General features: G+C 43.2%; 1 protein-coding gene across 1 annotated transcript; it reads left to right on the top strand.

Moving 5' to 3' along the window:
- Positions 1-7395: 7395 nt before the first annotated feature.
- On the top strand, positions 7396-9757 carry LOC106578873 (histone H3.3A). The gene is made up of 4 exons (XM_014158110.3): positions 7396-7535; positions 8441-8574; positions 8704-8857; positions 8969-9757. Exons 2-4 carry the CDS (start codon positions 8447-8449, stop codon positions 9095-9097), a joined length of 411 nt encoding a protein of 136 aa, XP_014013585.1. The 5' UTR covers positions 7396-7535; positions 8441-8446; the 3' UTR covers positions 9098-9757.
- Positions 9758-12875: the final 3118 nt, after the last annotated feature.

Raw genomic sequence — 12875 nt, 5'->3', positions numbered from 1 at the left:
CGGCAGTGGAAGAAGAGCGAGTGAGATTTTCTTCTTGTATGATACACTGGCTGTCCGCAAACAAACGTTTAATGTATGCCGCCACCTACTGTGCTGGAGTGTGTGGTCAATCACGATTTACAACATTTCTAAAACCTCTTACCTAACTCAGTACTTCTGAGAAAATAAAAAAGATCCCTACTAACTTCTAATAGACCCTCCCCTATTCCAAAAATCCCTTCCAATCTTACACTTCAATCTTTCCATACATTTACATTTTAGTCATTTAGCAGACGCTTTTATCCAGAGCGACTTACAGTAGTGAATGCATACATTTCATACATTTTTTTCTCCGTACTGGTCGCCCGTTGGAATCAAACCCACAACCCTGGCGTTGCAAACACCATGCTCTACCAACTGAGCTACACGGGACTTTCCCTGTCTTCAACATACTTACAACAATATAACAACACATGCTACACCATTTCATCGACCATAAACTCCATGCACAAACCATTCACATGCTTGCCAACCAGATGTAATGATGAGTTCAATGTACAATGTCCTGAGCACAATTGAGCAAACACGACATCTTCCTTCCTAATCTGACCTTTGAATCTTGGTCCACCGAACTTTCTTCGTAGGGTATGTACATTTTATTTTTATTTTTTTATTTTTTTTATTTCACCTTTATTTAACCAGGTAGGCAAGTTGAGAACAAGTTCTCATTTACAACTGCGACCTGGCCAAGATAAAGCAAAGCAGTTTGACACATACAACAACATAGAGTTACACATGGATTAAAACAAACATACAGTCAATAATACAGTAGAAAAATAAGTCTATATACAATGTGAGCAAATGAGGTGAGATAAGAGAGGTAAAGGCAAAAAAGACCATGGTGGCAAAGTAAATACAATATAGCAAGTAAAACATTGGAATGGTTGATTAGTAGTGAAAGAAAGTGCAAAGTTGAAATAGAAATAATGGGGTGCAAAGGAGCTAAATAAATAAATACAGTAGGGGAAGCGGTAGTTGTTTAGGCTAAATTATAGATGGGCTATGTACAGGTGCAGTGATCTGTGAGCTGCTCTGACAGCTGGTGCTTAAAGCTAGTGAGGGAGATAAGTGTTTCCAGTTTTAGAGATTTTTGTAGTTCGTTCCAGTCATTGGCAGCAGAGAACTGGAAGGAGAGACGGCCAAAGGAGGAATTGGCTTTGGGGGTGACCAGAGAGATATACCTGCTGGAGCGCGTGCTACAGGTGGGTGCTGCTATGGTGACCAGTGTGCTGAGATAAGGGGGGACTTTACCTAGCAGGGTCTTGTAGATGACCTGGAGCCAGTGGGTTTGGCGATGAGTATGAAGCGAGGGCCAGCCAACGAGAGCGTACAGGTCGCAGTGGTGGGTGCCGGCTCTTGGACTCAAGAGTCCCATCTCCTCTCCCGCACATCTATCAAAAATGGCTCTAATCTTACATTTGGCCTCACCTCTAGCCAGTGGAAGATTAATATAAATGGTATCTTGTTTCAAAGCTATTTTGGCTAACTGGTCTATAATTTCATTCTCTTCAACATGTGAATGTGTTGGGACCCAGCAGAATCTCACTACGACACCTAGTCTCTCAATTCTCCATAATAACATTAATACCTCCAATAGTAGGTGACTCCTATTAGATTTACCAGATGATAAACTATTCAAAACAAACAGAGAATCTGAGCATACTATAATTCTAACAGGTTGTACGTCCTCTACCCACTGGAGGGCAACTATTATCGCCAGCAGTTCAACTGAGTACACTGATAATAAATCTGTTAGTCTTCTACATATCTCCACATCAAATTCAGGAACGTAAACGCCTGCTCCTGTGCGCCCACTATCTGGGTCCTTGGATCCATTTTTGAAAAGCGGTAGAAAAGCATAAAAACTTCTACCAATGTAATTGTCAACCAGTTTCCCTTTATCACTGACTTCTGACCAATATTTTATTTTCTCTACCAAGGTTAGATCAACAGGATCTGGGAGTAACCATGGAGGAACATCCCCTATCACCACAGAAGGGCCAACCTCCAACTCCCTCAAACCACTCTCATCAGCATTCCCACTGTCCAACCAAAACCACTGCCTTGTCTACTAGTATATTCCCAACAGTCATCTAGAACAGTAGCAGTGGGATGCTCAACCTCACAGCCTTTCAACCTAACCCAATAAGCTAATGAAAATGTATTACGCTGTATATCCAAGGGCATCTCACCTGCCTCCACTAGTAAGGCACATACAGATGTTGATTTGAATGCACCAATGCATATCCTTAAAGCTATACACTGCGATCCTGGCTGTGAAGCAAAGTCTTTGCCGCTGTTCCATAAAAAAGACAGTAGTCATTACTTATTTCATGACCAGAGTTTTTTCAACTTCATTGCTCCCCTTTACTAATGCATCCAAAGTAGATCTACCTTTACGAAATGCACTTTGACATTGACTCAATAAACGTCTATGTTCCAGGAAATATGACAATCCATTTACTATCATATTTTCCATCAGTTTACACAAGTTAGAGGTCAGTGCTATTGGTCTATAACTATCAGCACCATGAAGGGTCCTTACCAGGCTTTACATAAGGTAATATTACTGCACGTTTCCAACCGGAAGGTATAACCCCTTCACTCCAAATCTTATTAAATAATCCCAGGAGAACATGCATGATCTCATCATGTAGATGCTTAAACATTACATAGCACAAGTGATCATGACCTGGGGCTGTATATCCACACCCTAGTAAGGCTGAACGCATCTCATGTGTGGTAAAATCAGCATCCAAAGAAAAGTCAACCGTATCCCTTTTCTTATACACATTAACATGAGCATTTCAAATCTCACACCTGCGTTGCTTTATATACTTCATCCAAAGTTACCCCACTATGTACCCTAGCAAATGTCTTCCCCAACAAGTCAGCTTTTTCTTCATCAGTTACAGACATTTTCTGACCCACAACCAATCTGGAATTCGAGAGGACTTGCTTCTTTCTCGAATAGCCGCAAGTGTACTCTTCAGTCTACCAAGGAACCACCTTCCGATTTCTCACTTACTTCACTCACTGGTACATTTAATTCATTAAATTCTCAGCACTCAAAACTCAGAGAGGTCACAGAGGCAGCACATACTGTACATCAACCCAGCCTCGCTAGAAGACAACTCTCCAACAGACTTTAAGTAATGATCACCAAACTTTTCCCAGTCTGCTTTATGAAATCACCATCTTCAGAATGGTGCCCCTATCTGGAATAGTAACATCAAAGTTCACGGTACACCAAATCAAGAAATTATCACTTCCAACAGTAGAATCATTCCATTCCATTCACCTATAGATGCAATAGAGTTAGAGGCCAGTTGTGAGGTCCAAGCAGGATGTAATCCCTCTAACAACATCAACTCTTGTACCACATCCATCGTGAAGACATACTAATGCTCTTGTTTCCATCATATCTTCCACAATAGTAGCTTCCCCATAAACTATTAGGTGTATTAAAGTCGCCGCACCATATCTCTCTAGTGCCCATTTCTCCTGATATTTCATCAAACGTCGCTACAGATAGTTGACAAGGGTTGTAAAAATGTTATACCTTAATATTACTACCTGCACTGTAGATTTCCACCATCACACATTCATATTCAGATGGGACAGGTATGTTACGATATACAAGACCTTCCCTTGGGAACGTAGCACACCCGCCACCCTGTCCAGTTGATCTATCAGATCTGATAACCAGGAATAATACAATCAAGACGTGGTATTTCTTCAACACATATCATATCAGGTTTGATCTCTAAATCAATTACATATTTCTTAAACTCCTGACTGTTAGCAATAAGGCTTCTGGCATTCCTCTGAAGGATAACAAAAACCTTAACTCTAATTATCATCATATTGAGACATTCCATCATTAGTATTATTAGGAGTCAACATATCAACAGTCTTGGCGACAGTAACATTCCATCAAAACTCTGTTGTTGCTTCCACAGTGACCTTCAACTTGGCTGTTCTTCTTTCCACAAAGTCAGGTTGATAACCTTTCCAATGAAGGCTATGAAGTCAATCTGATTAACTATTAAGGTGTCCTTTGACACGACACATTTGTGAGAACAAGATTTCTGAACAGGTCTCGTATCCGTGTCCGGACCAACATAAACAACATTTCCTACTGTAGGTCTACTTATTCCAGGACTGACCCTGTTACCCATCATTCTGCCTAATAGTTCCACCAATCTGCCTTGCTGTCACGTCCTGACCCTAGTAAGATGTCATTTTCTATAGTAGAGTAGGTCAGGGCGTGACAGGGGGTGTTTTGGGTTGTTCTATGTTTTCTATTTCTATGTTTAAGTTCTAGTTTTTCTATTTCTATGTTGGGGTTGTTTAGATTGATCTCTAATTGGAGGCAGCTGATCCTCGTTGCCTCTGATTGGAGATCATATTTAAGTAGGGGTTTTTCTTCCTGGGTTTTGTGGGTAATTGTTTTCTGTTCAGTGTATGTCACCTGATGGAACTGTTGTTGGTCGTTTTGTTAAAAAGTATTTATTAAAAGTAAATATGAGCACGCTGCGCCTTCGTCCCCTTTATACGACCCGCGTTACGGAACTACCCACCATGATTGGATCAAGCGGTGTGCTCGGGCAGAAATGGACACCTGGTCACATCAGGGGTGGATTGAGAGGAGAGATTGGACTTGGGGCCAGGTAATCGAGTGATATCGGAGCCTACCTGGGAAGAGTGAGAGGCAGCCCCCAACCTTTTTTTTGGGGGGGGGCACACGGGTAGTTTGGCTGGGCCAGGACTGGGACCTGAGCCGATTTCCCTGTGCTTTTTGTGGTGAGCATGTGCCTGCCTCAAGCACTCTCTCTCCAGTATGCTTCCATAGCACTGTACGTCCTGTGCCTGCTCCTCGCGCTCTCCCTCCAGTGCGCATCCATAACCCAGTAAGGCCGGTGCCTGCTTTGAGCACTCGGTTCTCAGTGCGTCTCCCCAGTCTGGTGAGACTGATTCCTGCTCCACGTACAAAGCCTCCAGTGATAATCGATGGCCCGACGCCTCTAGAGATGATCCATGGCCCTAAGCCTCTAGTGATGGTCCATGGCCCTGAGCCTGTAGGGATATTCCATAGCACGAAGCCTGAAGAGGTAATCCATGGCCCGGAACCTGAAGAAATAATCCTTGGCAAAAAGCCTGGAGCGATTATAAATGGTCCGGAGCCTGTAGGAATAATCCATGGCCCGGCACCTGTAAGAGATAATCCATGGTAAGAAGCCTCCAGTGATGATCCTTGGCACGGAACCTGTAGAGATGATCCATGGCATGAAGCCAGCAACAACGGTCACTAGTCCGGAACCTATTATGACGCCTCCGGCGACGCTCTTCAGTCCAGAGCCTCCGGTGACGATCCACGGTGAGGTGGTAATAAAGCGGAACGATCAGTGGGTGGAGCGGGGTGTATGCTCAGAACCGGAGCCGCCTCCTATGCTGGAGGTTATGTGGACTGCATTTGAGCCGCCATAGACTTTTGTCACCCTCCCTTTGTGTTTTGTGGTTGTTTTGATTATGTTGCATTCGGCGTCTGCACCTTTGGGGGGTGGGGGTTACTGTCACGTCCTGACCCTAGTAAGATGTCATTTTCTATAGTAGAGTAGGTCAGGGTGGTGTTTTGGGTTCTATGTTTTCTATTTCTATGTTGGGGTTGTTTGGGTTGATCTCTAATTGGAGGCAGCTAATCCTCGGTGCCTCTGATTGGAGATCATATTTAAGTAGGGGGTTTTCTTCCTGGGTTTGTGGGTAGTTTTCTGTTTAGTGCATGTCACCTGACAGAACTGTTTTAAGTCTTTATTAAAAGTAAATGAGCATGCTGCGCCTTGGTCCCCTTTATATGACCCGTGTTACACTTGCAGACTGCATAAGAGGCATGAGTGATTTTATACCGTTGGGCCTCTTTCTGTACCTGGCATCCACCAAATGGTGCTCTGTTTTCCCCCCACAATTACAACTAACCTTGACATTGTTCCCACATTCACCATAATCATGTTCCCCCCCCCCCCACACACACACACACACTTGGCACATCATTTCTTTCCTTTGCACAGAGCCGCTACATGTCCCATTCTTTGGCATTTAAAACACCTTAATTGGAGGTGGGACTTACACTCTAACAGTGACACCTAGGAAGCCCATCTGTACTTAAGTAAAATCTTCTCTTAATAGTACTGACGGGCTTTTGCTTCTCTGCCCCTCTTTCTTACTGAACAGCCTTTGGGCTTCAACCACTATGACCCAATCTACATTTTATATCATCTATGGACATAGAGTTTTAGGTTCCCAAAACTAGAATCTGTTAGAGTGGACTTACTAGATTTCACCCTTTGACAAAGTCAAAGTTACTGCCCTGATTTGTTGTTCTGCAGACTATGACTAATTTGTTCCCATTGGAAACGAAAGGCTGTGATCTATCTTGGGTTAGTTATACAGATCTTTGACAGTCAAATGATGGGGTTTGCGAAGAGCTGTGGAATATGTAGTTCCATAGTGTCTTGTCCCCTTTGCTTTGAAACTGCAGTGTGGAGTAGTCATAAATGTAATTTAAATATAAAACAAGTGTCTTTATTCTATGGAGCATACATTACGTTGTACTTTTGATCCCAACATACGAAATGTGTGCTGCTCTGTGGAAACAAAAATAACATTACAGGCTTTTCCTGTGTGTGGTCATAAACTGTTACAAAACATCCCTAAAATAACATTTCTAAACAGAGAATTTGAGAACAGAAAACCACAATGTTGTGGACAACATACAGACATCCAAGTGAAAATTATATTTGGGAGAAATGACTGTACAAATGTCGTTCGAAGGTCGAGGGGGGAAAAATATATTTTATTGCAGTCATGTCTTCTCGGCCAGACAGCATTCATGATCTACTCAGACAGCCATGACCATATCGACACTCACTGTCTGATACTGTGTATTCCAATTGAATTGCACGTTTAGTCTTATAAGCTAATTAATTGATAATACAAAGTAATCTAATTGATAAAATAACAATCCTGGTCATTCACGAGCAATATGATCATGATACCATGGAAAAACAATCATTGCACTCTAACTAGGATGTCCTTCAAGTCACATAATTGTTAGAACATGTTGAGAAGATGCTTCAGAAGAATATTTTGTTGAAACAACAATGTTTATATATTTTCTGCAATATTTTCAACCCAAGTATTTTGCGATAATATTTCGGTCGCTCTGATTGGATACAGAGGACAGAAAATAACCAATGGGATGTTTGATTTTGTTAACCAATGAGTGAGCCACTTTGATGGATTTTTAACCAATGGTCTTACGAGTTTCTCGTTCTCAACCAACCGGTTTTAGAATTCGGTTAGTTGACGTCATGAGAAAGTATAAAAATTGATTCATCACCGTTTTCCATTAATCGCGTTGTGTGTCTCAAAGAAGAGGAGTACGGTCTGCTGGTCTACCTGTTAAAGTTTTGGAATAATCCAACAGTTACCATACCGTGAGTAACTTTTGCTTTTTTAAAGTGGTCTTTCCATTCAGAAAGAGTTGAAATAGTTATCGGTTGACCTCCCAAAGGAGTTTGTCTGTACCGGTTAAATAGAGGTAGAACAATAGAAATCCCAACCGAGATGTGTGATATGGCTGCATGCTAACGGTAGCTAACTAAATACCTCTACCGATCTGTGTAGCCTAGTTGTATTATGCCATGTTAATTAGCAGTCTTCACTTTACCTTGACTGTCTAGCTGTGACTCAATGCAGCGATTCAAACAGCGTGGGGTTTCGATGGCTGTTTCTAGCTAACGTTAGCCATAGTGCTAACGCTAGGTCAGTCGTCGGTCAGAAGTTGTAACTAATGTCAGTTGCTTTCTCCTTTCGATGTTTTTTTTTTTTTTATTGCGTTCTGATTGGGCTTTTCTCCTCCACGATGCTTAAGTACAAGTGGACAAACTAGTTAGCACAACGTTCACGAGAAGTTTTATTCTTTCGATGTATGCTGTTCGTGCCCGCTCAAACGAACAAAGACTGCAGTGCAATTTATGCTATGTTGGCAACTGGGCCGAGGCAGCAAGCTGGAAGGCGGGGTGGCGTTCATAATCGAGCGCGACTGGAACCGACGAAGCGCCTCCCAGCGGTGCATTTACGTTAGCTGTGGGGGAGGGTAACGTTGAAATGGTAACGATTGTTATAATGACGCTAAATTGTTTCAGTTATTGCAACTATTGTTTAACTATCAAAAGTGATGTGGGATAAATTGGCTGCAACATTTCAGCGTTTCTGCTTTTGTAGAAAATGTTGCTTCATTTTTAGCCGCCTTTTCCCATCGACCGCGATAGAAAATGTAATGTCTCATTTTGAAGGCATTTCAAATCATTTTCGGACTTACTTAAATATATTTTCCTAGTGAGAAATGGCTCGTACCAAGCAGACCGCCCGTAAGTCCACCGGAGGAAAGGCGCCAAGGAAGCAGCTCGCCACAAAGGCGGCCAGGAAAAGTGCGCCATCCACCGGAGGAGTGAAGAAGCCCCATCGTTACAGGTACTTAGAACAGTTCAACCTGTTTTCCCAACATGTTTGTTTACATATAGATGTAACCTGAAGGAAGTGGGTCACTAACAGGTCTGTTTATGATGTAAGTATTCATGCTAACGTTTTACTGTTTCCCAGGCCAGGAACAGTGGCTCTGAGGGAGATCCGTCGTTACCAGAAGTCTACTGAGCTGCTGATCCGCAAGCTGCCCTTCCAGCGCCTGGTGAGAGAAATCGCCCAGGACTTCAAGACGGACCTGCGTTTCCAGAGTGCTGCCATTGGCGCCCTTCAGGTAAAATCCCCAGACTGCTGGAGCCACACTATAGTCTGAAGGCTAATGGCTGGAGTGAACAGGGACTCTTTATTTTATTAATCCCATGACTTGTCCCCACTTCTCCACCAGGAGGCCAGCGAAGCATACCTGGTGGGTCTGTTTGAGGATACCAACCTGTGCGCCATCCACGCCAAGCGTGTCACCATCATGCCCAAAGACATCCAGCTGGCCCGCAGGATAAGGGGAGAGAGAGCCTAAATGGTACTCGACCTCCTGCTCGAGACACACAATCCTATTTATCCCACTTAACCATTTTGTGAATTTTTTTTAATGTTATTTCTTGGGTTTTTCCTTTTGTAATGTATTTTAGAATGAGGTAACGATCAGATATGGTTAGTGTGCAGATAGGATGATCAGCTTGCCTTCAATTGCAAATGAGGCTTGTTTTTATCTTAGAGGATAGAAAGTGTTACATGACTGTCACCGTGTTGACTTCAGTCAGGTGGCCTCTTCACATGTTAACTGGGTCATTTAGGGTGACAGTAATACATACTCTAGATGACAGCGCCTTTGTGGTTGGGGGGGTGGGTTTATGAGGTAAAAGAACGAGTCAGCTCTGTCAGCTTCCGGGGTGGTGTGTCAGGGTCTCATCTATTTCCACCCTTTGTCTCAGCAGTCTGCCAGCATGTCTTGCACAACAGTTCACTCCTAGCACTCCATAATGGTGTCAGGGGGATTGTCTATGCACAGTTACTCCTCCTGACACTGTCAGGGATGGCCAGGAGCATGACCAAGACTCTGTATATTCTGGACTGTTTTTTACAATGTTATTTTTCAAACATGCAACAAACCTTGGCAGCTACATTTAATATTTATGATTGTCACATTGTCTTTCTATTAAATGTCTTTACAAGTAAATGCTTGTTTGGTTTTCATTATCCACTAGGTGCTTTAACAATGAAGTCCTTTAGTTACTTCATGTTAATTCTATTATAGCAATACTTGGAAGACACATTGCTGTTCTGTGGGTTGACATCAATATAGGAAGTTAGGTTCTAAACATTTAAACTTCATGCATCGAGTTGTTTGTCATATGAACCACTGAGCTTAAAATGTAGAGGGGGGAACCAGGCTTCAAGTGTGCCTAAAATTACATTTTCTTGACCTCAATGCACCAGGAACTAAAAATACCATAGATATGAAATGGTCATTGTGTGCAACAATGCAGTTTGACTTCATGCTAGCTCTGAGCACCACATTGCAGAATCCTGTCATGTTTTTGGGGTGTCTCAAACTAACTTGAACACTGAAATCTGCTTTCCAACAATGGGAAAAGATTTGTGCCGGCTCATGATCAATCATCGCTGCCCAAGATAACGACGGTAACGTGCCTAAATGACTACTGCTCTAACACTCAGGTCAGCAGCTTTGAAAGGCTGGTTGTGGCTCACAACAGCCCGGAAACCCTAGACTCATTCAAATTCGCATACCGCCCCAACAGATCCAGATGACGCAATCTGAAAGGGGAGACTTAAGGATCTTCGCCATAGATGACTAGTGTGACCATATAATATTTGCTAACATCCTACAGTCAAATGTTGGCACCACTAGAGTAGCTCTCTAGGTATATAACCAATGCCCCTCTGCAAACACGCTGTCTTAGATGTTGAGTAGAAAGTGGTACTTATTTAAATGGGTTAAGAGAACATGTGTATTGAAATGAGTAGGGTGATGTCACACTATGCCCTAAATCATCCCACCTGAATCCAAATGTATGACATGGGGGAGGGGACAAGTTACTTTATCAATGTAGAAGCTACAGTCATTTTTAATACTTTGGAAATACTTTTTAAGGCAGACCAAAAAAGAAATCTCTATAGGTTCTGGTTTTTGCTGACGTGAGGAATGACGTTTTGAGAACTGTCTTAAACATTACAATCTTACATGCCAACATTTTGTTTTGCCAACAGTCTAAGCAGAGACGATACTCATGCTTTCCGACTGCATTAATCAGCGGGAAGGAAAGAGTTTGTATGTCCATTTCTGAAAGGACCATGAGCAGGGATATGGAAGGATATGACATTGTTGGACACTCGACAAGCTGAATGTGATAAATTATTTCCTCACACTAACACCAATTGCTAACACCAACCTTTTAGTGGAAACAAAACAATCAGAAAAGCCTCACCCACAAATTCCCAGGAAGCGATAAAGCTGGGTTGAATGGCTGGAAAGTAGAAACAGGTAAAACAAGTAAATTATATATCCAAAGATGGAATGTAGTCAAATTACCTAACATAAAATAAATCAAAATTGTAATGTAGCAACAATGTATTAGAGCCAATATGAGTGACAGAACAGGCCTCTAGTACTATGTGTGTGTACCAGGTGTTTGATGAGGGCTAGCCTGAGGAGATATCGTCTTGGTCCCTGAAGATGTCAACAGCTTCCTGCAGGCTTAGGGCTGTTCAACTGCCAGCCACACAACACAGGTGTGTTTTCTGCATTTTACCAACATATTGGTCACAAACACGCATGGACGCACACACACCTCTTTCTCTCCCTTCCTCACACACACACCAGGGAGGGACACAAGACAACAGAGGGGTTAGTAGTGTTATTTTCTACAATCTCTAAATGTGCTGTTGGTAGTTTAACTGCCGCAGGTGTCGTGCTGAAGGAGTTGCTTGAAACATTGCCAGTAGTCCCTGTACCAGACCAGTAGTCCCTGTACCAGACCAAGGACTGACTCCAAGGGAGACACACAAACTAGTTAGAATGTCTGCAGGCTAGGGCCTCCTGAGTGGCGCAGCGGTCTAAGGCACTGCATCGCAGTGCTTGAGGTGTCACTACAGCCCAGGGTTCGATCCCAGGCTTTGTCACAGCCGGCCGTGACCGGGAGACCCATGAGGCGGCATACAATTGGCCCAGCGTCATCCGGGTTAGGGGAGGGTTTGGCGGACCAGGATTTCCTTGTCCCAGACGCCCGGCCCGCCACAAGGATTTCCTTGTTTCCTTGTCCCAGACGCCCGGCCCACCACAAGGAGTCACTAGAGCGTGCCGGGCGTCTGCAAGCTGACGTTGGATGATGTTTTTTCCAACACATTGGTGCGGCTGGCTTCCGGGTTAAGCGAGCAGTGTGTCAAAAAGCAGTGTGGCTTGGCAGGGTCGTGTTTCGGAGGACACATGGTTCTCGACCTCTCCCGAGTCCGTAGGGGAGTTGCAGCGATGGGACATGCGTCCTCTGAAAAACATCCCTGCCAAGCCACACTGCTCGATTGACCCGAAAGCCAGCCTCAACAATATGTCAGAGGAAACACCGTCCAACTGGAGACCTGAAGTCAGCTTGCAGGCGCCCGGACGTTTCTAAGAATCAGTTAGTTCACAGCAGGAGGAGAGGTGATTGTTGACGTCTGTTACGGTCCCCTTCTCTGTCTGAAGGTTCAGGATGCATATTGGATGAGCACATATGCACACACAATACAATATAAGGGTGCGCACACATTACACGTGCCACATTGGGTAGATATGTGCACAATGTTTGAATCATATTAGGCAGATACACGGATACAATAAAAGACCATAGACTTATGATATGTGCCCAATACATGGACAAAATATGGCAGTCATGTGGGTGGCATCTCTTATTGCTGATGGTACTTGACGAAGGAACCTTTCCCACACATTTGGGTCCCCAAACGAACATAACATAACCTTCACCCACTCGGCAACCTGAAAACATCCCCTCCCTTTGTTTATTTGTATTTTTGCACTAGATTGTGTCAGGTGATTGAGTGATAGAATAGAATCGAGGTGAAAAGAGACATACAGTTAGGATGCTTAGAGGTTGCAAAAGTAAAAGCTGAAAGTAATGCTTCAAAATATTTAATACAGTGGATCCTTCTGAGATAATGTTTCACTGACAATAGCCGTCATTTCAAAGACACTGTGGCTGTAAGGTCCTGTAATTATTTTCTTAGTCAACCTTGTGTTCTGTTTCGTTCTTGAACGTAGCCTGTTTCTTTGTGTTCTTGAA

The sequence above is a fragment of the Salmo salar genome, chromosome 19, assembly GCF_965601325.2.
Source record: "Salmo salar chromosome 19, fSalSal1, whole genome shotgun sequence".
NCBI lineage: Eukaryota > Metazoa > Chordata > Actinopteri > Salmoniformes > Salmonidae > Salmo > Salmo salar.
The sequence above is the reverse complement of the archived record's forward strand: the minus strand, read 5'-3'. Positions and strand labels throughout refer to the sequence as shown.

Excerpts from the sequence above, each read along its gene's own strand:
- LOC106578873 (XM_014158110.3), top strand. The coding sequence starts at position 8,447 with ATGGCTCGTACCAAGCAGACCGCCCGTAAGTCCACCGGAGGAAAGGCG. Across the intron at positions 8,575-8,703 it reads AAGAAGCCCCATCGTTACAG|GCCAGGAACAGTGGCTCTGA; the intron begins GTACTTAGAACA and ends ACTGTTTCCCAG. Across the intron at positions 8,858-8,968 it reads CTGCCATTGGCGCCCTTCAG|GAGGCCAGCGAAGCATACCT; the intron begins GTAAAATCCCCA and ends CTTCTCCACCAG.